A 27077-nucleotide genomic window follows, 5' to 3' on the forward strand; every position below is an offset into this window, starting at 1 on the left:
TAAGGAAGTGGAAATGGTATTAAATCCACTATCGTGTATGAACATTTTTTTAATGCTTTTTTCCAACAGGCAGGCACGCGTGTATAAGAGCCAGAATCATCAGAGATGACGGCTTTTCCACTCGTTCATTTATACTATATATAAAACAAAACAAAAATATTAACAAGTATATCTTTCTCTTTGACTTCCTATACAAAATATTGTTTCCAATAGGTGTTATGAACACTGACGAAATCGGTTTGGAAGAAGAATTGAAGTTAAAAATAAGTTTTGGTATTCTTCTGCGTCTATTCAGAGGATGAAACTTGTCGGGAAGTGAGACAGAGCTGGTCTTGACATGCAAGCTCCTTCTGCAACAGAATCATTTCAGTTTAATGGACTGAATGTACGAGTAGTAACAGAATTCATAACAGAGAATTTGGGAATATAAAGATTATTTAGGGTTACAAATGAGAATTTTATTTCTATTAAAGAGTAACAAAGGTAAAAAAAAAAGTAAAGAATGTCTTATTTTACCAGGCGAAGTTAAGGCTAAGAAGCCCTCTCCAACACTTAAACAAACATAACATCAATGGTGGGGGTTACACCAATGACTCCAAAAAGCATAAGCGTATGAATATGGGATGTTTAAGTGCATAGTTGAGTTTACCAAGACATTTTAAATTCTTTTTTTTATATAAGTAACCCTTAATAGTTATAAATTTACTACATACCGTCCAAAGACAGTTAAATACCTCTAGAAAAATTGTCTTAACAGCTACCCTAAAACATAGGAGGAGTTCCCCTCCTCCCTTCGTTTCTGTTATAGGTGTGCCAAAACGTTAAAGACGTGAAACCGTTTTAAACGAGTTCGCGACAGTCGTGAAGCGGTTTCGGCTAACAGTTTTGTTGCAATGAAACAACATATTCATTTTGTTTTGTCTGATCGCATTGCATATATCAGATTTGTTCAATTGCAACATGATTAAAAGACGACCAATTAATAAACACTGGTTAAAATTCTAACAAGTTGTACTAAAACATGAAATAAAAATTAGTTTAGTTACTATATTAAACAGGATATTTAAATAAGTATAATGTATAGTTTGGTGAAGATAAAAATACAAATACAAATAATATAGAGGTGGAAAATATTAAAGCATTGTTACGGATTAAGAACAGTTCTGAATAGAAGTAAATTACCAATCAATAACAAATAGTATTGTAGAAGAGGAGAGAATAAAAAAAAAACATAGCCTTTCTGGACTCATTGTAACATATAATCTCGTCGTTATTTAATTGTTCCAGTACTAATACCAGCCCAAAAATCCGTTGCAGAAGTCTCGTTGTCACGACAGTGCCAGTGAAAATTTGTATGTTTCATTGGAACAGCTGGTTCCATGACCATTCCAGTTGAAATGAATGACCTCTACTTCCTGTCATACAACTATGAATTTGATAGCATAACTCTAGTACAGTGCAAATTCTTTTTCATGCTTTCAATAGTAGATTAGTCACCAGGTATGTGAAGGTCTAAATAGGTCAGGAAGCTGAATATTTGATATGTTGTGACATATTAGAGCAATGTTAAATCTCGCTAGCAGCTTTGTAATTCTTTAGCTGAGCTTTTGGAAACCAAAAAACCTTGAAATTTTTGGACTTTGTTCTGTTTTAGCCTTTAACTTGTGAAGGGTGGGTTTTGTTATGAATTATTTTATTTTATTTTGTTTAAAAAGATAAAATATGAAAAAGTTTAAGCCTAAGTCTGCGAGCCCAATAGTTTCTAAGATATTGGACTTATATAAATTTGCCTTTTCCGCCCAAAATGCTCAACATTTCTACTTTAATCCTCTTTTGGCTAGAGTATTGACTCTAATGATCATCCCACGAGATGTTATTTTGAAAAAAGTTATAGAGTAGTTATTTACATTTAACCTAAGTACAGAACTATGTCCTTATGTCCAATAGGTCCTACTAGTTGTCTTGTAAAAAACTAAAAGTTGGGAAAAAACCGGATTGTTCAATAAATTGACCAAGATGATTAATTTTTAGAAAATAAATTTTTATTTACAGTTAGTATTACTTATTAACAAAATGTACATGTAAAAATGTAAGTAGTAGGTTTAGATGAAAGTTGAGGTGGTCTAGAGGGGGTTGTGGTTGTGTTTATCATTGAATGAAACGCCTGGTGACTCCTGCAACAGATTTAAACCACAACATAAATTTGTAGTAATGTAATAATGTGCTACTTATCAGTTATTAAGCTGCAAAAAACAAAAATGTAAAGCACTAGGTACCTATTCAAAACGTCTCTCACCATTTGTTTTAATGTGAATACCAGGATTTCTTCCTTCCTGGCTCAGGCTCTGCTGTTTCTTCAGTCTGTTGGAGCTCTACTTTCGAAGTAGGTTCGTCCACATCTTAGTATTCCTCATCCAAATCTTCCACAACGGTGCGTTGCGGCACATCTTGCCCTGGTAGATTCGGCAAAGAGTATTGCACTTGAGTTATGCTTGATGGCTTGAGGAGCAGGTCTCATCAAAATACCCTTTCTTACACTTACATGAAATCATGTTCCGTAGCTGCGGGCACTGGATCTTGGGCTATGGTGATAGGAGTTAGCACTTGTTGGCTCCTTGTCCAATCCCAATCAGAGGGTTTTTTTCAACCCCCAACCACTTCTAACCTGGTGTTGTGTTCTACACGAGTGCTATGCCTATGCTTCTTGGGTTATAGGTAGACGAGCACACTGGACTTTTGCAGAACTGAGGAAAAGGTCATAGAAAAGAGTTTGAAGGTTGTCGTCTTCTTCGCCGCCATATAGCGCAACCATGCACTTGCAGCCTGGAGAGGCTATATCTCCTCTTTAGTCACATCTGGCTTAAGGCACGTGGTAGCCACACCAACCAGCTAGGGATTCTTCTCAACGGTGCCCACCATTTTTGTGTTTTCCTGCCATAAAAGGGTGGGTGTGTCGCAACCAGTAAACGCATGGAGGGACAGCTCCAATCCAAGAGGGAGTGACATTTGTTCTCGATTGAAGGATGTTGATGAAAACTGTTCACAACCAGCTCCACCCCTTTTGGAGGAATACGTTTTTTGCATTGGAACACAGCCTATTACAGAGGCTGGTAAAATTGGTTTTCGTACCTTGTTTCTGCAAGATAAGCAGAGGCTTGATAAAGAGGGGTTGTTCAGGAAGCCCTTGTTTACCTCCTGCACTGGTAGATGACAAGAGTTATTTTAGGCAGCACCATTTGTGGTACTTACTCTCAGCAGCAACAATTTCACTTACACATGAAAGACTAAATAAACTGTTGTCCCCATTCACCAGCTTGTCTCATTTTTCACAATCGATTCTTCACTTCCATTGTCTTCACTTAATGGAAATTCATCTCATATATGTATGGTCAATTTGATCTCTTCTCGAAATATTCCTTATTTATATCGACATAACTATATCCAATGATGTAACGCACTGATTCCAACGCAAATGAAACATCTCCTCTACGTTGAACGGATGCTTCCACAATGTACTTCTTCATGCATGCGTCACATACAGTCACTTCATTGAAGTTGTACAAAAACCATGTGTTCTCTTCAAGCCCACGTTTCTGACTAACTTCTATTAGCGTCTCAATTATGTGTTTTAACACTATCAGTATTCCCTTTCCAAGCACTTCTTAACACATTGAACAAAAATTCGACGGTAAATCCGACATATTGTAAAAAAAATAAATAAAAATTACTTAAAAAACCGACACGAACGAGGTTTGGAAGATTTTTTAAAAAGGTTCTTTACAGATCCAAATACTGCTATTTCGAAGTACAGACGGGGTGTACTGAGGAAAGCCTCCGAGACAAGATGGTTGAGAGGGAGGACAGGAACCTGCCACTCCCCTTCCTCGTTATACTTGGTCACCACTCGGAGAGAGGGAGATGCCTTCACACATCAGAAGGCCTCGCTAAAAACGAGGGTCCTAATCCCTTAATGGCAATCCTGCTTTGACAGCTTACATCACCAACATGTTTACATAACAGCCATATACCTATGCATACAAATGGAGTGGGTTTCATTATTCTTACAGTAATTCCTATTTTCACAAATACGTTGTTAGGCACTAACACATAATTTATACTTTTAGGCGTCACAAGCAGGTTCTCATCTCCAACATGCACGTTTCTCCTATATAGCACTCACTCATCTTCTAGCATATTAACAATGGATTAATAATAACTCCTCATTTTTCTTTAATACATATAGAATAATAGGCCTGCAATTCGTCTGGCTAAATTTATTGAATAATCTGATTTTATCAACTTATGATTTATTAGAGACAACCTATGGGACCTATAGACTTTGTTCTGAACTCAGATTGAGACGAAATAACTGTTCTATAACTTAAAAAGAATAACTTTCCCTGTGGGATGATCATTAGAGCAAATATTCTAGCTAAAATATTATTAAAGTATAAATTTTGAACGTTTTGGGATAAAATGCTAATTTTTATTATTTTGGGAAACTATTGGGCCTGCAAAGCTGCAATGGGCATTTGTGCATATTTTATCTACTTTAAAACTAACAATTCCATCTTTCACGAGTTATAAACCAAAAAGTTTTAAAATTTGAAGGATTTTTGGCATTCAAAAGTTAACCTAAAGGATTTCGAAGCTGCAAACTAATTTTCAATGTCCTAACAATATACCAAACATTCAGCTTCTTGCCAAAATTTATTTGGATGTAATACAATTTTTGTTGTCTACAGTGACTGGCCTATAGATAATTTCTTAATAGAGAAATTGATTAATAGTCACACTAGTTTTGCTAGGGATCGAATAGGAGGTAAATTTTTGTTAATACTAAATGACAACATTTTTACATGTCTTTATTTTGACAATCTTAAAACCAATCGTCAGACTTGTAAATAATAGTTATATCAGAGTCAGCCAATGAGACAAAGAACCTAAATATGGGGACTATAACTATTTCACAAACAACCAGGTGTGTTCTTATACAATGCAAGTTAACTTCAAATGCATTTTATAATGTAAAAGAGTTTCTGGAGTATGACTGAGAGACCACACAATAACAAAACTGACTCTCAAATGAAATGGGAAGTATTGGTGATGGATGAATGTGGAAGGAGTGGTCAAATGTATGTCTGAATGAGAGCTCGATGTGGTATGTATGTCCAAATTTTGAAAATATTTTGATGTTTGCTATACAAATGTATTTTGTCTCCGCAATAAATAATTGACAATTGACTCCCACCTCCCGGACTAAAATATTCCACCTGTGGGAAGGAGTTGGATACTGGTAAAAAAAGAACAATGATCAGGCGGTTTCAATTTCAGGATAAACTACTGCAAGTTCGTGGTCAAAATACGCTAGGAAAAGAGGATCTGATCCGAGACATGGTGGTTTTAAGCAGACTCTGCATAGAGGCAGAAGAATTAGCAGACTATATATAGCTGTACTGTCCTGCTGTTTGCAAAACCAGGAAAAAACATTCCCAGGAGCTTATTTCTTGAGTCCAAAGGACATTGGAGAAAAGAAATCCACAAATCTAATTTTCTTTTGCAGAAGCCTCAGTTTTCAGGGCTGAATACAAGTAAGGAACAGAGGTCATTTTAAGACTAAAGGCAGAGACCTAGACCATGCCAACATCATGTTCATTGTTAAGTTACGCTGGCTTACCTGCCACTAGAGGCCTTCTCCGTAGTCTCTGTCTCCCACATTTATGCGGTCCGGTGCCGCTGTCACATTGAATCCTAGAATACGACTGTCGACTTTAGTCATCTTACTCTTCTTCACCTTCTTATTCTTGCCCTGCAACAGTGGTCAATAATTTATTTGATGAAACAAAACAAAACTTGTCGAGAGTGTGGTGTTCTGCTCCCATATAGGACATGACGAGAGAAAAAATGGTCAAAAGGGCTGATGTAAAAAAAACGTGTACACAATTTTTTAGGAACTATTTTTCTTAATTGACTGTATCTTATTTTTCCCTGCAGGAGACTAGACTGTTGAATATTGAGTCTAGAGATCCAGTGTACTGTTAGTGTAAGGCTATAATATTAGGTCATGTAGTTTATGTTGCTAATTGTTGTTGGAAAGGTTATCAGGTTTAACCTTTCCAGCGTTATTGACGCTGATCCGCGGAGGGCCACTACAAGCTCAAAACGTTATTGTCGTGGATCCGCGTTTTTGCATTCTTTATTTTCTTACTGCTATGTTAGTTGAATATTTTGCCGCTGGATGGTTCTAGTAGTCATGCAACATACAGACGGGTTGCCCTGTCTCGAATTCTATTACAATGGGAGTGGCAGTGGCTTCTAATTGGCCAAACACTGTCTATCGTGCGTGGCCCCACGCCATTCACAAAGTCATTGACGGGAGCTCCCGTCAAGGTATCTAGCCAGTTAGTTAGTGAGAAGCATCCGGTACACTCCCCTACTTAGTGAATAAATGATAAAAAATTAGTGACAACTATACTGCTATTCTACGATATTCTCAAAAGTTAAAAATTAACCTAGCAAATCCAAAAAGGGCTAAACAAATTTTATTTACCGTTAAATAACTCTATTTTGACATACAGAAACAAAAATAAATTTAACTTTACACATTGGAAATTTAAAAAAATTGTAACTTAATCAAAGATCAGGTCCAATTTTTCATGACGCTTAAAGGTTTAAAACACTGGAAGACTAGTATTTTATTATATTATAACTTACCTATTTTGTGTCATGTTTAAACAGACACAAAAGTTAAATAATGATTAAAATCTAATTTCTTAAGTAGTATTAAGAAAATTTAATTTAAATTATTCTAAATTAAAATATAGCATTATTTTTTAGCAATATGGCCACATTAGATAACACATTTTCAAAACATATAAAACCTTTTTTTGTTAATTTGGCTTGTGCTTATATTATTATTTAAATAACGTTATTACAAACCTTTGGTTATACAGTAATACACATATTTTTTATCTAAGTCATAAATATCTTTACCTTTAATATATAAAAATTATATATAAAATGGAATTTCCAATCGCAATAATTTAAACTCAGTTGTGCCTGTTGTATATTTCTGAAAATAAGTAAGCTGGGCTAGCTAGTGCTCTATGTTGTCAAGATGAAGTGAGAAATTGGACTTAAACACACGTGTTAATTCATATCTGTCTAAATAAATTGTTGAACTAATATTTAAAGGTAACTAAATTATCAAAATATGAATTGCCTTTACACGCACACAGTTGCTAAGATTTTTATCTTACAAAATGCTAGAAAACACCTGGCTAAACACATGGACTGGGGTCTAGGATAGATTTTAGGGACTCACCTTGACCTCCTGGAACTGGTTAGTGTTGGTGTGTGCTGGAGGCTCAGGCCGCTGAAGAGGCTGGTCAGATAGGAGGCGAGACCGCCGATCTATGAACTCTGTGGCAAAGTCGTTGGCCTCCTTGCCATCACCCAGGTACATGCGAATATACTCTCGGATCTCCTTGTGAGATTCAAAGGCCAGGAGGAAATCCACGAACGTTGGAACTGAAACGTTAACAAAGTTGAATTGTAGTATTTATAAAAAAAAATTATAATTTCAAAGTTATTCTCAAAAACATAACAGTGTATGATGTGTGAATATTTTACTCACAATTTTTAGTGTACAGCGTGTTCTAGAATGCACAAATTAGAAAAATTTTCTTCTGAAATAAAACTTCTCAAAGACAGGATAAATATGAGGATGTAAAAATGTTTTATACAAAAATAAGTGTGGCAACTTTGTAAATGTTTTATTATTTAAAGCACACTGGGTCTATAGCAAAACTATAGTTCAATGAGACGATAAAATAACCTCATTTTGGTGAAGTTTGGCTTGTTAACCTAATTTATAATTAGTGCAATAATATATAAATATTTCCAGATGACCTATTCTTTTTTTCACGTTTTTCAACATGTTTAAAATATACTTCTGGATAGCATTTTTGGCTTAGGAAATAAACGAAATGTTCACCATGTAGTTAAAATGTATAAATCACATCTGCATGAAAATTATGTTCAAAACATTTAATTTATATTTGTCAATATAAATGCAAATGAAACCATTGAAGTGCTTAATACACCACCTTATCAATAATATGTTTAGATACTCACTATCCACCTCGTAGGCTTGGGAAGAGAGAGTCTTGAAACACCATCATATTAATAATGTATTAAAGATACTCACTATCCACCTTGTAGGCTTGGGAAGAGAGAGTCTTGAAACACCATCATATTAATAATGTATTAAAGATACTCACTATCCACCTAGTAGGCTTGGGAAGAGAGAGTCTTGAAACACCATCATATTAAAAATGTATTAAAGATACTCACTATCCACCTCGTAGGCTTGGGAAGAGAGAGTCTTGAAACACCATCATATTAATAATGTATTAAAGATACTCACTATCCACCTCCTAGGCTTGGGAAGAGAGAGTCTTGACACACCATCATATTAATAATGTATTAAAGATACTCACTATCCACCTAGTAGGCTTGGGAAGAGAGAGTCTTGAAACACCATCATATTAATAATGTATTAAAGATACTCACTATCCACCTAGTAGGCTTGGGAAGAGAGAGTCTTGAAACACCATCATATTAATAATGTATTAAAGATACTCACTATCCACCTTGTAGGCTTGGGAAGAGAGAGTCTTGAAACACCATCATATTAATAATGTATTAAAGATACTCACTATCCACCTCGTAGGCTTGGGAAGAGAGAGTCTTGAAACACCATCATATTAATAATGTATTAAAGATACTCACTATCCACCTTGTAGGCTTGGGAAGAGAGAGTCTTGAAACACCATCATATTAATAATGTATTAAAGATACTCACTATCCACCTTGTAGGCTTGGGAAGAGAGAGTCTTGAAACACCATCATATTAATAATGTATTAAAGATACTCACTATCCACCTCGTAGGCTTGGGAAGAGAGAGTCTTGACACACCACTTATTAAAATCTTCACTCTTGGATGTCTTGGGAATCTGCTTTTCGAAAAGCTTCATCACCGAAGCTTCCTCCTTCTTTGCCTTGGTCTTGGCTTGACTCTTGGCAGTAGACTGTTGCTGCTGGGAAGGTTGTTGCTTCGCCGGCTTCGATGGCTTGGCACTAACCTCATCCCAAAACCGAGCACTGACAGCTGGTCAGAAACAACAGTTCCCTTATTATTTCATCTTTAGATGTCTAATAATATTATAAGTATTGTTAGTAGCACAAAGGGATGAACAATGAGACATACAAAGTACAAAAATAAAATGTAATCACAATAAATTTGAGTAATAAAATTATTCAAATGATTTATTCAGCCGATTTACAAATTGTAATAGGCTAAGTCTAGAGAAAACATCAACATTTAACTAAAAACTTAGCTGCATGCATTAATTAGAGTCTGTGCACCAATTGAAATGTCCATCAGGTTAAGCACTACAAATATGAATAAAACTAAGCATTCATGCAGGAATTGAAAATTAAGTGAGTGGAAAACCCATGTTGTCGTATATAAGAAATACTTATGACAAATTTAGACATGACTATACCAATCTTATTAAATAATAAGCTATTATAAGGAACTTAAAACCCATAAAAATTTATAATGAAATTTTGATTGTGAAATTAGGTGTCCTCGCAGTTACATTTAAATCATTATGTAGGCATGCTTTTTTTAAATGTAAAATGAACGAATAAAAATGTATGAACTTATAATTCTATAGCTAACTTTACTATCAACTCACAGTTGGAGACTGTGGGATCAGTGCCCCAGACACTAGCGGTGTTCTGCTGAGAGTTACTCCAGGAGAGGTTTTGTTGTGCCCAAATGGAGCCTGTTGCGACCAGAGGCACCTCCTTGGCAGCAGCCGTACGTTCCGCCTTCTCCTTCTCCGCTTGCTGCAAAAACGTTTTTGTTCACTTACGACAAGAAACTGAGAAATTGCACTTAGTCCTAAAAGGACCTTTGTGCTGCTTCCAGAGTGAAAGTGTATTCTGGACGAGTAAAGTTGGAGGTAGGGGCCGCCTCCTGTCAAGATTCATGAGGAAGAACTTTGGGCATTAATCTGTCTCCTTGGAAGAAGGGAAAGCCAGTTCTGTACCACCCTCTTCAGTCAAAGCAGTCATGAGGATGTACACCCTTATATCTTGGCTAGAAACAACCCTTAACACTTAGGGAGCCCCACCAACTCCCAAGTCATCTCCCACAGAAGACTAGACCCATCGATCTACCCTTGGACCCCAATATCTCGACATCTGCAGTTAGTGATGTGTCACTTCTTGACATCTACAGTAGAGTCCCGTTAATCCGACCTAATTGGGACCGAGCCCTATTCGGATTATGTGATTGTTCGGATTAGCCAGAATTACAGAAAAATACGGTTTTAAACTTGAGAATGGGTCTATTTTGTTATAGAATTATCAATATTTTTTATTAAAATATGTTTTCTGACTGTTGAATTGTATTTCTTGACAAATAAACGTGTTTGCGAATACTAAGCACATTTACCATATTTAGTGTGAGAGTTCTATTGTTTAAGCAATGTGAGCGTACTGGATATTGTACGGGTCCACGCGCTACGGGACGACGAGAACCTGGGTGATAAGGAGAGTTGGTGCCACACGCAGACGGTGCAGCAGGCGCTTAACCTTGCACTACGATACTTAGAGCAACAGGCTACTGCTACACCTGCTGATATCATGTTTATGACACGATGGTGAAACTACGCGTCATCCAATAGACTCTCTTCAATGCGACAGAAGACAATAACTGAATTTATGTCTTTTAACAATTAATATTGTATTCAATAATAATATCAGTACTGTACGTCCAATTTTTGTTTGATTTCACTTCTTAATACAGTAATTTAACTCATACTTAACCTATAAGTTTCAATTTGGTACTGTATTTATAACTTCATTATTTTTGTACTGTACCGTACACAATTTGTCTTAATAAAATACTGTATGTCTATTTAATTAAAGTTTTCTTTGTTTATGTACGAAATGATGCACCCATTTTCATTTTTTAAGTAATTAGTTCCTATAACTGTTCATTATCGTTATAAATAATTCCTCCTGGACCTGTTCGGATTAACCGACGTTCGGATTACACGTGTTCGGATTAGCGGGACTCCACTGTATAAGGTTGCCCAGCTTTAAGTGACACATCAGTTTTTACTGTACCCAGTGTAGGGTCAACTGGAAGGTGTAAATCAGCTATAAGTAAACCCTTCTGAGTACTGCAAATATAGCACCCTAGGTCCATTTTCTAGATGCAAAGAAACAAATGATCTGTTTTTGATATGATTTTATTAATTTTAATCAGCTATACTATAAAAATTAAGTTTCAAGAAAAAATATTTTTAAGATAGAAAAAACCCATTTATTTGCAGTGAGTTAACCTTCTCTCATCAGCAAATTGTTTCAAATCGCCTTGTCATTTACAAGGGAGTTTGGCATGAAAGTCGCTTTAAACAATCTTCAATTTGATTTCTCATCACTCTTTTTTGTGTGTTGCTATCACACAGTGGATACTTTGACACCTTATTCACAGTAAGATTTCCTTCATAACTGAACAATTTTCTGCAATGTGCTGTTACCTAAAAATGTAAAACATCATTGCAGTGACAATTATGGAGTCACATTTTATTACAATTCCTACCAACTTGTGCCGCTATCTTATTATTAGAACCAATTACACCTTGATAGAATTAACTTATACACAGAACATTACTGCTAATATTTTTATTGTTTAATCTCATCAAGCCCATTCTGAACTAAAAATAAGCCAAATAAAAGTTTATATTTGCTACATAGAGAAATTGACAGTGCATTTTATTTAACATGATGCAGATTCTGTAAGCCAATATTTTTAATGTAATACTATAATTTTATAAATAATTTAATTTTTTTTAATTATGTTAGCCATGAAAAACTTACGTTAACTATTTAGATTTGTACAATATTCAATAAGATTTATTATTACCAGATATATAATTTTCAACTTCAGTTTTAAAAATGTAGATCCAGTTCATTATTTACTGTTCCTGGATTAGCTTGGAACCGAATCTTTAAACTAACAAAAATTGTAAAACCATAGACACAGACTTACTTTGGCCATTCGTTCATGTTCTTCCGCCTGGATCTCAGCCAAACTTTTGACCCGGGCGGGCTGACTGCTCATGGTCTCCACCCACTTAAGGTGGAGATTGGACCCTGATTTTGAATTTTCCAGCTGCTTCTGGTGTTTCTCTTGATACGACTTCAGCATCTCCTGCTGCTCTCTCAGTTGTTGTTGCTGCAATCAGACATCAAAATGGTTATCAGCCTGTACAATAGTCAGACTTTTAACATGGCAGGACGACTGCTCTTGGTCTATACCTAATTAAGGTAACCATTGATCAGGTTATTCTCTTGACAAACCTAATAAATCTTCTGCCACTGGCTCTGCTGTTACTATTACAAATCAATTAAGTAAAACAGATTTTATAAGTTTTGCAAAACCGGTAATATAATACTAGAAATTTTGTGTTAGTAAATAGACAAAAATTGCAGACACTTCACGGTTGATTTTGTTTGTTTGTATTAATGGAATTGAAAAGAATTGGAAAGCCACGTCTAAAAATATCTACGTTAAACACTAATACTGAGCAATGCAAAGATAGAACAGGTAATTTTCTGATACTGTAGTTTGCTATGTTTAACACTCAACTGTTTTTACTATCTCATAAATATAAAAGGAACTAAAAAGTATACAATTAAAATTTATAAGTAATAAAATGAAAAAAGAGAAACTGTCATAAACGTCAGACGAACATATTCTAGGAATGAAGTCTGTGACGGTGCTATAAAAGTTAACTGGAGCTAAACTCAAAATTTATGACAACCTAATCTAAACCTACTTATATTGCGTAATAACAAATATTAGATGGGGAAAGAGTGGCCTCTTGTTCGCAGTCATCACTTCCTTTTGTGAGGCAGAAAACATGAACTGATCATCATAATGCCATGTAATTTTCACAGTAAATCATTTTTTTTAACTGTTCTTCCTAATAATGTAGTTTTTTAGGTCCCCAATAAGAAAAACTCTTCCAAAAATAGTGGCCTCCAGATAATACCAAAGTACCATTAATTGTTTATAGCATTACCTTCTCATGTTAATATAATGTATTCTTTACACACTATGAAAAACAACTAGCTAATGTTGAGAACTAGTCCGTAGACAACCTGAGCTGTGTTCTTGTTTGTAAACCATTTAGCTGATAACAACTTTTAATTTTGAAACAGAAAATATAAACTAACCCTAACTTCTTCACACCTTAAATATTTCAATAACAAAACAAACAGTACATTTTCATAAACAATAACAAAAATTTTCATCAACAGCTGGATAGTTCAAAGCATATGATGTCTACAAACATGAAAATAAACCGTTGCTATTTTCAAAATAACACTATATTAAAGAAATAACAATTATACAGGAACATAGAACAGTATGGATATTAATATTAAGTGACGTGGGTTTGCCATATTTATAAATTAAGGTATTACGAGATATGTTTTATACGTTAAATACAAAATGTAAAATACCTTCAACTTGTATTATATAGGGGTCACCTAAAACGTAAAGAATGATTAAGCTGACTGAATGATTAATATCTCATTCCTCCACAATGGAATGTATGTCAGTTACATCCAATCTTAACTCTGCCTCTTCTGTAATGAAAGGTTGCTTTTTCACTTTGATGTCCACTTTGAGTTTACTTTGATTTACCATTATGCGTAATTTGTTTCACTAATTCACTGCATTTTCCCACAAATATGCTTTTTATTTGCCCCTTTTCAAAAGAAATTAAAATCAACAGGCATTTTGTGGCTTTATAAAACAAATCAACAGTACATTTTGTGAGATTTTCTTACAAGCAGAGCAATTTTAAAATGTTAAAAACAAAAACATGTAACTGCACAATAAAATTACACGGCAGGATTGGTACCAAGCATTATGCGTAATCGTTTTTTACTTTCTAGATGACAGTTATACATTATGTTGCATATTTTCTGCCTGAGGTGACCTCTATGTCAAGAACAAAGAAAATGAATTTTGAAAATTGGTAAAAAAACAAGTTAGATAATAAGTTAGTAGCAAGATAATCTATAAAACACAACAAAGCAATCGTGACAATTTCAATAAATATTATGTTGAATAATGTAAGTTTTCTTAAAAATACTCCTAAAGAATGTCTGGACTGCATCAATATAATAAATATAATTATGCATAATCTAAAGTAACATACTTATGTTTTTGTACCTAGCTTTAGCAAAATTGTAATTAATTCATTTAATTCTATTAACCTATTGCATCCCATGGGTGTTCATTTTCTCTAGTAACACTCTCTAGTACCTGTAATTTTGGTAGCAACCACATTTTTTTAAGGTGTTCATATTCTTTGGTAATATTTTCTGCTACCTTTAATTTAGGGAAAACCTCCCCCTTGTTTTGAAATGGTTCACCGACTGGTGTCAGTTCCCCTTTAGACTCTTCGCTTGTAGGCTAGTAGGGAATTCTCTTCTTCCGTGATCGTTTTTGGTACCTGGAGTTCCAGCTTATCTTCCCAGAAGATTCATTATTTGGATAGTTCTATTTACTTATTTGAGTGACCTCTAATTTGTCGAATCCCAGAAACAGCCTGACATACGTTAAAAATGCATATTAATTATCAATTTTACAAGGTAAATGTTAACCAACAAAATTATTACGTGATAGCGACCCCATATTAGTTCAAAAATATATTCGATAGTTGAGAATTTTGATATATTAAAAGACTTCTATTGGCACTTGGAACTAATTCCCTCAGAAAATGCACATACGCATCCAAGCCTTAAGTCGTACTCCTAAGCCCATGGACTGAGCACAGTGTTAATTTGCAGTAATTTCTAGTTCGATTGAAGAAGACGAATAGCTCTTTATTTAGTATCGTTATGTTCAGAATATACAGTTCTTACTGTGAATTATTTTGTTTTGTGATCCTGGCAGCCACGCCCCCGTAATGCTTAAATAAACTCAGCTGTTATTTACATAACCTGCTAAACTGTTGTGCATTTGTATTGTTAATCATAATTTGTCTGTTAACACTAGTGGTCAGGTGTTTATTCTTTTTAAAGGTTAAAAGGATATTCTTACTTGCAACTGCTGATTTTAAAAATTATTGACATATAAAACCTCATTATATTGAAATTTGCGAAGTTTTGTATTTACCTTTGAGTTTCAATATATAGAAGTTCCACTGTATTTCTGTTTTCTGTCTTTAGTTCTTTTGGTAAGATTAACATAAATTCTAAGTTTCAAATTATTTGCAAGAACTGATTTTGAGTTGATTTTTTTAAAATAAAAAAACACGTACAGACAAACAGAAACTAAATGAAGCAAGATATGAGATGTGTTTAAATTAACATTTTTGCTTGTTCTTTTGCCAAACTTTCGTTACATACACTGTGTAATGTGTATGAATGTGTAAATATATTATACGAGAATTAAAACCTAAAAAAAATGTAAGAGTTATATAAATAGATTTTGTAAAATATACCCAGGTGAGGGGACCTCTTGGCCTTGCTTAAGTCGGGATGGTAGAGATTAATTTTATGTACTTTAGAAGTATTCTTGTTTCCTACAAATTGTAATAGTTACAATGTTTAAACTAGTGAAAAGGAGAGTAGGAAAGTTGTACCTGTTTGCGCTCTATCTTCTGTATATCAGCCAGGCTAGCTGCTACCGTGGGGTCTGGTACAGGAGGAGAAGTCCAGGGGGCAGCTGTCGCCTTGCTAGCCCTCTGTTGTTGCTGCTGCTGCTGTTGTTGCTGCTGTTCCTGCAGTCGCTTCAATGCCTCATTTTGTCTCCGGGTCATTTCTTCTTTTCTACAACATTAAAAAAACTATAAGTTGGATATTGTTAAAAAAAAAACACGCAAATCAATGTTTTACAATTTAAGACTCATTCGAGCTCTAAAATGTGAAGATATTTATCTGTAATTTCCAAACTTTCTCCCACATATTAGTTTGTATTTTAGAAGATCTATTTTAAAGATGGATATAGATAGTTTGCACCCAGATATTCGCTTACACATTGCCAACCACAATGAGATTTTAACTTTTACAATGAATTTAACATATACATTTTACATAAGCTATCCAAATATATATAGGTTTATCTAGAAATAATTACATTACTCAAATAAAACAAACAATTTCATACTATACCTATCCAACCACATCACAATGTACCTGTTTGATCAAATCATCCTTTACTTATCGTATTAAACAATAAAAACTCTATTTAGCCATCAACACTTGTAATTGCTCTTTACATGTGAAGTAATTTGTTTTGCCCGAAACAAAAAGTAAAATATAAAAATATTAGTTATTTTTCAACAACACATTTGCTCAGTTGTATAACAGTAATATTTAATTGACACAAGTATCAGAAGAATATTTTTTTTAATTAAATAAAAAAACAGTAATCTTTAAAATTGTAATTTTGTTTTTCTTTGAAACTTATAAAATTGTTCTGATATTATCCCAAAATTTCATTTAACATTTTTCTTAACCCTAATACAAGTTTTATTTTGTATTTATTTAAATACATACTAGTCATAAAGTGGTTACGAATTTGGATTGTTATGTGTGGGCTATACTACCTAATTTGAAACCTTTTATACAATAAGAAATTTGTAAAAAGAATTACTGATCTTCCAATCGTGGTTAATTTTATATCACAACTTGACAGACCAGCCAAGCATAGAATTTACTATTTAGTTGTTTGGTAGCAACGTTTTAACAGAGACAGAGTAGTTTTTTGTGTGTAATATTTAATTTGTCGTTACAATTATAATGCACTCAGATGAGGAAATCTTGAGTACTGTTCCTTTAAATCTCTTTCAATGTTACGGCAACAAAACCCTTGTGCTATCTTATAGTTTTTGTTGTAAGCGAATAACTAGTGAATGACTGAGAAGCACACTTACATGTTCTTGTATCAGATCTAGAGTTAATTGTCCACCTGAAGAGAAAGATACTTAAAGGGAATACAATAAAAGAAAATTTACTTTTTCCTTTCTTCCTCTAACTTCTTCCTTTCCTCTTCAGCTCTCTTTTTCTCTTCTTCTAGTTTCCGTTTCTCTTCTTCTTTTCTCCTCTTTTCTTCCTCTTTCCTCTTCTTCTCTTCCTCCTTTCTCAGCCGGTCTTGTTCAGCTTTCTTGGCCGCTGCAGCCTAACAAAAGAACCAAACAGTAAGCAAATGACATTTTGGATCAATGAATTAAAACCTACAATGTTAAACAGTTTGCTAAAAATCTGGGATGTTATTCTAATTAGGGTATACATGTTCTAATGTATGTAATTATATTGGAATAGTAACATTGCAAAAGTGTTATTTTATTCAAAACTTTAATTACGTCATATCTTCAACAATATTATATTTCTTTTATACAACAGTCAGCAGGAGGCACAGCAAGGACATTATATGCTAAACATTACTTATAATTATACTAAGTGTTGTGTACATTATAATAAAAAGTTCAAGAATTTTAGTAGCTATATTAATTTGTTTAGGGCCTAATCAATCAATCAATCATGTCTGAGACACATGGTTGTGTTATATTTGATATAATATATTTTTAAATATTGATAAAAGAAAACTTAAAACTATGACACACACAATGTGTTCTAGATGCTAGGATCTATACACATTTAATCCTCACTGGTAAAGATAATACTTTTTTTAAGAACCAATCTTCTTCTTCTATGGGGCGGCCTATTGCCATGCACTTAAGCCTCAAGGGCTTTTTGCGCACCCTGGAAGCACACCATGAGGCATAAAAGTCTACGGGTTCAGCAGTTCTACATATCGTCGAAAACAACTGATCAGGTCCTCCTGGGGAAATTCGCCACCCTTATCAAAACTACTAAAGATGGTGTACTGCTCCCTTGCTATTGTAGGGCAGTCAATGAGCAAGTGTTCAACAGTTTCCTCCTGCTCGTCACACATTCTACAGAGCGGATCCTCTCGACGGATACAGACTCTGTGAAGATGCTTCATCAGGTGACCATATCCCGTAATCAGACCCACAACTCGAGAAGAAACCAATATACTTAGTGAGAGAAGGTCAGACGCCACCCTAAGGGAAGATCATTCTGCTCATTCTCAGACCGGGATGCAGCCTCAACCTTCTATTATGTTCAGTGTGAACCCATTCTGAGACAGCCTCAAGGATTCACACCTACAAATAGCACAGGACGGTTGAGGTTCCATCATATTGGACGCTAAGCCCAAGTCAGCCAGGACATCAGCTCTTTCATTCCCAGAGATCGAACCAATCAGTAAATATTGTTTTAGTTAATAGAAAAATTATTAACATCCAGCAATATTGTATGAATCAAACTGAAACTGTTATTTAGCCATTTGGGGGTTCATTTTGGAATATCACGTCACTACTTTGTGTTAATAAGAATAAATAGGAATCAAACAAAACCCAAATAGTAAAAGAATATTTGTTTTATATTTAATTTATAACCATAAAATAACTATATTGAAAGAAATTGCTCAAGTGACTATTACCAGCACAGTAACAGATTGTGACTTCAGAATGTAGAAATTATTTTGCACCACTTTTTATTCTTTGTTTGAAGTTTGTTTTTGACGATGGAAGGATTGTGAAGGTAACAGAATTTCTCCGAACATGTGTTAGGTAAATTATTCACCTGAGAAAGATATCAGATTGCAGATCTCGAAACTTAGTATTACTGATTTGTTGTATCACTGAACAATGGAAAATGTCTGGAAAAATCCTGTTTCCTTTACTTTTTATTGAAAACTGACATTTACATTGAAGGTTAGAAACTGCTGACAATTTTAACACAGGGGTTAGGAAGAATTCACTACTGTTTCTTTCCCCGGACTATAAACATTAGCCGGAAAATTCCCAAAAGATTTAGTATTCTGTTGGCTCTCTTCTAATTTCTACATGCAGCAAACAACCTTTCTATTAATAATGTTAACCTTTCTAGTAATTATGTTTTTTTTAATCACTCAGTTCCAGAACATCAATATTATTTATTAGCAAATGCTGTATAACTATCTAGAAAAACATTACTACAAGGTTTAACATTACTTACCTCCTTTTTCTTTCTTTCCTCTTCCTCTTGTACTCTCTTTCTCTCTGCTTCTTCCTCTTTCCTCTTCCTCTCCAGCTCCTCCTCCTCCTTTATCTGCCTCTGTCTCTCTCTTTCCTTTTCTTCTTCTTCTTGTTTGAGCCTCAGCAGCTCTTCTTGTTTTCTGTAAAATAAAAAAATTACCATAAGACCCACAAAGTCAAAACTTGGCAATAAAACTACATCATTAATCACTAGTAACCTGAAGGATAGTGCTATGCCTAATAACCTGACAGATCATACAGCCATATTACTCATAGAATTGTACCATTATTAGTCCTTTGAGTGTCTCGTGACGGAATTTGTCCCTATATGATAATTGCCATAACAGTCATCACCAACTGTCCTTGCCTTGATAATGCTCATTAAAATTATCTATTTTAAAATCTTTTATTTGTATCTCCTGAGCCTTTCACGACATTCTAATAATAAAGTGTATGCCCTATACTCTTCTTTCAACATTCAGTGGTTAAACAAAATCCAATATGGAAAAAAAAAAAAAAATAATAACACAGTGCAGATATCAGCTATAAAACATTATGTACATGTGAATGTGTATAAAACTTCTTAACTGCAATTTTCCACTAAGTTTACTGGGTATCAAAAATGTTGATGGTTTATTTTGTGATTTCATTTAATATTTTTATGTTATACACTCTACAGTAAATTTATACTTCTTTTTTACTTCATAATTATTTTTGTGGACTGCTTTAAATTTAAGGCAAAATATTTCATTACTCCGGTTTTAATATGATACTTTGAAAAATAGTATATTTATATCATGGACATATTTGCTTTAAAAATTAAATGATTAAAACAGGAAAGATGAGTTAAAATCTTTCAACAAATAACAAACAATACACCTATTAGGTGCAATTTTTATTTGTGTTTAAAAATTAATTTCTTTATTAATTATAATATTTGACTCAAACCAGCAAAAAGCATAGCACCCAATAAAAAAAATAAACAATAATAAGTCAATGATGTTGTTTCTATTAGTCTCCGTCTATAAAGATCCTACAAAATACATTACCAGGTAGAAATGTTCCACAACATAATGTTGAATATTGTATCCAAAGGATAATTATCTTTAATACGTTTACGACAACGTGTACTTCATCGGGTACATGCGATCTCTCACAACTGCCACCGTATACCCGCTTGGGTACACAGGACTTTCATAAAGCACAATGTGCGCCCAATGAGGTAAATATTGCTATGCATTTCCCAATTGCGTTTTTATTGTTTACCTGTCTTGGTGGTTCGTAAAATTTGATCCTACGTTTACATAAACCCCTGTCAGAGGCACGATTGCTTAATTTTTTATATACTTCTTGGGGTACACAAAGGAACATTAAAAATATGTATCGAAATAATTTTTCAAGCCTACATACTTTTTTTGTTACACTCAGGCGTTTAGGGTAAAAAATAACTATTACGGTTTTTTGCCATTTTTATTTAAATATTTGACGGCAAATAAAAGAAAATCCAGAAATAAGTCGTCATTGTGAATGTGTCAAAAATGTAGAATCTGAAGTTATTTATAAAGTATTACACTTCATAATTAATTGCTAATAAATACTCTGTAGGACCATACAATCGATAACTACCTATTGAATTTTTAGTCACAAATCTATTTAACTAACAATCGTTATCTACCAAAATGTACAACACTGTTGTGTTTTTAAGTACATCTCTCAATAAAACTATACAATCAAAATGCACTAAAGGGACTGTACGATTTATCTATACAGTATAATGAAATATCACAAGTTACCATAAAACCTTGCAGTCTGTTAACTGCACACTCTACTAGTCGCTGCCCAAACCATGGTTGGATTATAAAATCATTATTTAAATATAAATTTCATATAATGTTAGTAATACATTTTAAGAAATTCCTACACAAACTGCAATGAAAGATGGAAGGAAACTAAACAAAAAAAAAAGAAAATACCAACATGTAACAGCTTCTTTGTTAGTTGTTTTCATTTTCTCTAGCTCCATTCACAGCTCATAACAGAAGTGGTTTTTCCGTGGGGTAGACAGTTTAAGTGATAGGTGCTTAAGACAGAACAAATAAAGCCAAGTCACATACAAGAGAGTCCACTCTAATATTTAAATAAACAATAGGCTAGACTAAGCATCCACTATGAAACAAATTCCACCAAATTGTATAACTACTCACCTACAACAAATCAAGCAATTACTCCAGATACCTCGCACAACAGTAACAGTTTACCATTTACTATTATTAAGGATAAGGCCCTATTGAAATCGTGTTGTTTGTCTCTCTGTACGATAACTCTTGACAGAAAAGTCCTAGAGATCTTGAAACATAGGTTCTTCTTGGGCAAAGGATAACCTTATTGATTTTGGGTTTAAAAAGAAATCCAACTGTCTGTCTCCATCAAAACTATTTCATTCTGTCAGGTCCTTCGGTACTACGTTATGTTGGTTTTTATTATAAGGATTTTTTCATCTAACTAAATGGCAACAATCATGAAGTGAATGTCATATTAGTGTCTCTAGTAATGTATACGAATAAACACCACTGAAACAGGCTGCAGTACAAGGTGGTCCTTATCTTCATAAAAACAGGGCTTTTCACTATCTCATACTAACTTAAACAATCCCATCTCAGAGTTGTTCTCTCAGACTGGCATTAACCTGTTGAGGAGTGGCTTAAAGTGGTTCCAGAAGTGTACAGATGGTTCAGCAGTTTTATCCCAAAACAGTAATAACGATTTTAACTGTCCATCTTGTTCAAATAATCAGTACTATGGCTGTTTACATTATTTTGACTGAAATGCTCAAAACCATTATTGTTGTAATGTTCTGACTCCTTGCGACAAAAATAATAACATGATATACTTTGAGAAGAGGACATATCTACACTGTGGATGGAGCCCAGCAGCCACTACGGTTGTCAGATTTCAATTTCCCCCACCCTCTACCAGCAAGGGAAAATGGCTGAAGAAAACTAAAACACTGCTTTGTATACTTAAATACAACAAAGAGTGAGCGTAAAAGTAAAGAAACTGCTTATGAGCGCACAGAATCTGAAGTAGCATTTTGTGTGTTCCTGTTTCAAAAATTATCAAACTTTGCTAACACTCTAAAACACACACACACACACACACACACACACACACACAAAGGAACAGTTATAACGTCTAGAAGGTGCAATAATGTATTATTTTCGTCTTTTATAATATTTTAATTCTTTTTGAATAAATACAACTAAAAAGTTTCCTTTACTTCCTGGAAACATTAATGAGTTAATGACATTCATCAGTATGTAAATTTTCTGAGAATAATTGTGATCATAATGTGGACTTAATTTATTAATCACGATCAGACAAGATGAATCAAGAAATTTTGGTGACAGTTTGATAAATGAAGATGTTGCTGAAGTTGATCATGGTAGATGAGAAATATGCTATATGTATGCTGACTGTGGAGCACCTCTAGTGTGCGGCAAATAAACCGGACAGTACCGAGTGTCTTAAAAGAGTTAACTAATTGTGCAAGGAGTCCATTCTTTCAAAGAAGGCAAAATTTGCCTTCAAACTGTATCATGATGCAAAGGAAGTTGTCTAAATTTAACAATACCATATGTCTTTTAAATATCCATTTTGTTATTTCTTATTAATGTTTTATTAATATTGGTTTTTAAGTAGAACGTTCAATTAAGAAAAGCTCTTCCTTCAGATGTTACTCGTATCTGAAACATTTCTCTTCGCTCATGTTCTTCAAATCATTTGGAACACTATTCCACTCAATATGTAGCTTAGCTGCTACTCATACTTGGTGTTATTGTTTCACGGTAGCTTTGCTTTGTGTCCCTCCCAATATAGTAAAACTATGTGTGATTGTTATACATATTATAAGTAATCTGCTTTACTATGATGTCTTTAAAAGCTGCTCGGGAAAAGATTCGTAAAGGTGAAGACTGACAGTTTTCTTACTACTAGTACTCATTGATTTGTGATTTGAATTGTTCCATTTACTATCTAATTGTATTGTAATAAGAGACCTTTGATAAGACAGAGAATATTAACACACATGTATGTGTTAAAATATAACAATATTCCGACATGTGCATGGAAACATCGCTAAGGCCGACAATAGTGTAGCTTCTAGCAGCAGTCAATTGTTCACTCGTACATTACTCAAGAGAGATATTTTGTGGTCAGACAGTATGATTTTCATACTGTAGTACATATAACATAATTCATAAAAAGTGTAGTTGAGCAACTTTCCGTTTTTAAATTGGTTTATACCAATAACAAATGAATTACGAAAATAATTTAACTCTTAAAATATAATTTGGATTATTGCATTCTGGATAATTGAATCCCTACTGTAATTACACATCTGTTCGCTAACTAACTTGTTTTCTTGTTGCAAAAGAATATATAACTTTTTTTATAATCAATTAGAAAACAATCCAATTCTCTAAAGAAACATTTTATTAAGTTTTCTGTAAAAGTTTTCAAACATCTAAGGCGCTTCAAATAATGAATAGAATAAACAATTCGTGAAATAAATCTAAGTGATCTGGAAATAGAACATGTACTAAGAGCAAAGCTGATTTCAATGTCTCAATGAAGGATAGTGACATGTTTTGGTTAGTCATCCAGGAGTTGTCGGTGATGTATTTCATGATTTTTTTTTACAAACATTGAACAAGGATACTCAGTTGTTTATTTCAAAGCTGACTCAAAATTTTAAAAAATGTAGGTCTTTATCATCTTTCTTCCTAAAACCTGTGAATAAAAAGGAGGTTCTTGACTTGATTCACTCTTTAAAGCCAACGATCTCAGCTGGAGTTAATATTACCTTAATTTCTTAGATCCTCTCCCAATTTTCTTGATAATCCCCTTCTACATTTAATAAATTATGCTTTCAATAATGAGGCCACTCCACAAAAAAGGAAGGAAGGATGTAATTAAAAACTATAGGCCAATATCAACGTATTAATTCACAAAGGTTTTAAAAAAGAGCTGATTTTAATAGATTGATTTCCTTTATGACTAAATACAATCTTATATTTTTTAATTAGTTTGGATTTTTTAAATTATTCTATAGCTGATGCTCTGTTTCCTTTACAAATCAAATTGTAAATCATCTTGACAGGAAAAACTCTGCAGAGGATGTCTTTTTTGGAAAGGCTTTAGACATGGTGACTATGATGCTTTTAAGCAAATTAGAGAAAATGGGTGTAGGTTTGAAGTGGTTTACACCCCAATCAACAGAACAAAGGCAAATGGTTAAAATTCTATTTTCAGATAGTGATCTCTTGAAATATTGTACAACCATGGATAAGCTTGTTGTTTAAGGTGTGTCCCAAGGTTCCATCTTAAGCCCTTTACTACTTATTCTGTATTTAAATGACACAGCCTTGTGTTACAAGCGACAATGAGTGTCTTTTTGCAGATGACACACCTTTTATTACATCGCACCATTGTCCTGTAGCTCTAAAGATCACTACTTTTGTCAAGTAAAATAGTATAGTGCAGTGATTTAATAATCATATATTGCGTGCAAAAGTGCTTGATTTTTCTATCGGCTGCAAGGTTAGGGAAACACTAAGTTTTTCTGTAGGTGAAACTATTGTAACTGCGAAAAATGAGGTCGTTACTTTTGCACTTGGACAAAAATTTCTTTCTCGTATAGATTTGTAACTTGTTTATCTTCAAGAATATTTGTAATATAAAGGTTATCAATGTTGGTTAACAAGAGTACTCTTCTTTTTGTACACTAAGCTTTAATTTACCCACATTTATCCTATGCAATGATAATTTGGGGATCAGAAAGCACTTATCTTTCAAAAAAAGGCGATAAAGAGTCATATTTGGTATTGGAAAGTTATTGTGCTGTCTATTTTAAACTTTTAAATCTCTACCTTCCTATTATTTTTATTTTAGAGTTAATATAGTTTTAGGCAAAAATTTGTACATTTTTCTGGAATTATATTATGATAGTAGAAAGGGCTAACCTGGCCTTTTTAGATTTAACTGATTTAGTTTTTTGTTAATAATTCTCCATGCAGTAATTGGTAAGTCATACAAAATTAAAATTGTCTTAATGTTGTAAAGTTTTCCTGTTTTAAAATCTCTGCCTACATTTCAGGCAGTACTATAAGTCTTTTAAGTGTATCAGTCAGTTAGTTTAAAGTGTTCTTAGATTATTTATTAATTCTTTGATATGAATATTATTTTACATAATGATATTATTATTCCTTTATGTATTTTCCATGATTAAATGTTTTATTCAACAACAAACACTCAAATAAAACTGAAATACTTTCTGAAAAGACACAATTTTGTCTACCTCATAACAGTTCAGAAGCTGTTTGCTGAAAGCAAGTGACTGTTTGCTCATTCTCTGTTAGGCAGTAATGTATGACATTTTGTGAGTCTTGATCAGAGAATGTCCAATAAATTCACAAATATTGGAAATGGTACTGATAAAACTACCTCTATTGCTGCCTCAAATGTAACTGTTACCATGGTAGGAGATTTCACTGGCCAAGCCCAACTGAAGAATAATGTTAATTTGTTTCCTGAATCTTTTATGGTACCGAGTGGGTTATTAAGATTAAGAAAATGTATTCTATCTATATAAAAATAATAGTAATATCAACAATAAATCATATGTAGATTTATTAAGCAATTTATTTTGTAATTTATCAGAATAGATCAACAATATTTCTTTACTACCATTATAAAATCTCAACATTTTAGTTTTATTAATACATTGTTACAAGTATCAAGTTACAATGGCGCAAAGGCAGACTTTCACTTATTTTTGTTTGTTTGGGGAAACTAGGGATGGAGCATCCATATTATCCTCATCCTCTACCTCCACTATCAGACGTTGAGTAAAACCAGTCTGCAGCAGTCTTCGGTCTCGTACTGATCTATCATCAAATTAATGTGTGGACAATTTGCTAATGGGCATGTGATGGCGGATTGTTGTTTTTTTACTGATGTGAGCAATTTGTTAACGGACTTATATTACTTTTTTATTGTTACTTGCAATTCTGTTTATCCTTTAATATGTTCAATTAGTTTCTGTGTTATACTAACAGAAGAATGAGTCGGTGGCAAATTGTTAACTGTGGCTTAATGTTGTGGTACAGCAAGAAACATTTACATTTACAATTTTGAAGAAAACATATTTCTTTGTAATTCGGAAAAATGTTTACATTTATAATTTTGAAGAAAATATATTTCTATGTAATTCAAAAAACCTATTTTAATGTAAAAACCCGCATGTGTTAAAGACAATGACCTAACAGGGAAAACTGCTGATGTTATGGAAGATTTACTTAATTGTAATCATTTGTACACATTTACACAAGATATGAGCATATTAGTGCAGGGTCTGAACTTTTGCACAAACTACAGACCCTAAAACTTGTGTAACGAAATGTTAATAAAATAATTTAATAATTAAAGATGCATATAATTATATATGTTCATTTAATTACTACTAACTGAACATTTGTCTCTAATAAGTGAAAAATGTAATTGATGCTTCATAAGCAACTTGGGCTAGAATAAGTCCATATTTTACTCCAATACTAGCAATTACCCATGACTTCACATGTAATTTCATACGCTTTGCACGTATATGAGCAGTTTGGTTTAAGTGAATTATATTTTTGACGCAAATGTTAAATTTGCCTTGATCAAGAAAGTATGTTAAAAAGTATATATTTATAGCTATTATAATTTACTCCAGTCTTAGTATTTTTTGTGCCATAGTTGATTTTGCCTTGGTTCTCTGATCAAGAAAATATTTATACATACATATTCCTCTTTGCTTGATGCAAATCGAG

At 33.5% G+C, this 27077-nt stretch overlaps 1 protein-coding gene across 4 annotated transcripts in view; it reads right to left on the bottom strand.

Annotated features, from left to right (window-relative positions):
* Positions 1–34: 34 nt before the first annotated feature.
* The window catches only part of LOC124360054 (GIGYF family protein Gyf-like), a 90371-nt gene continuing 63328 nt past the window's right edge, over positions 35–27077 (bottom strand). For 3 of the 4 annotated variants that reach the window (XM_046813313.1, XM_046813310.1, XM_046813314.1), the window contains 9 exons: positions 19190–19349; positions 17122–17285; positions 15748–15934; positions 12135–12320; positions 9766–9919; positions 8940–9173; positions 7325–7530; positions 5678–5809; positions 35–350 (listed from right to left, as the gene is read on the bottom strand). In XM_046813313.1, the coding sequence (XP_046669269.1) occupies positions 5684–5809; positions 7325–7530; positions 8940–9173; positions 9766–9919; positions 12135–12320; positions 15748–15934; positions 17122–17285; positions 19190–19349 (1417 nt within the window). In that variant the 3' untranslated portion in view covers positions 35–350; positions 5678–5683. Of the gene's footprint in view, positions 351–2020; positions 2175–5677; positions 5810–7324; positions 7531–8939; positions 9174–9765; positions 9920–12134; positions 12321–15747; positions 15935–17121; positions 17286–19189; positions 19350–27077 lie in introns of those variants that run through there. The other variant, XM_046813312.1, reaches the window with a different exon arrangement.

Source organism: Homalodisca vitripennis, chromosome 4 (assembly GCF_021130785.1).
Source record: "Homalodisca vitripennis isolate AUS2020 chromosome 4, UT_GWSS_2.1, whole genome shotgun sequence".
Taxonomy (NCBI): Eukaryota; Metazoa; Arthropoda; class Insecta; order Hemiptera; family Cicadellidae; genus Homalodisca; species Homalodisca vitripennis.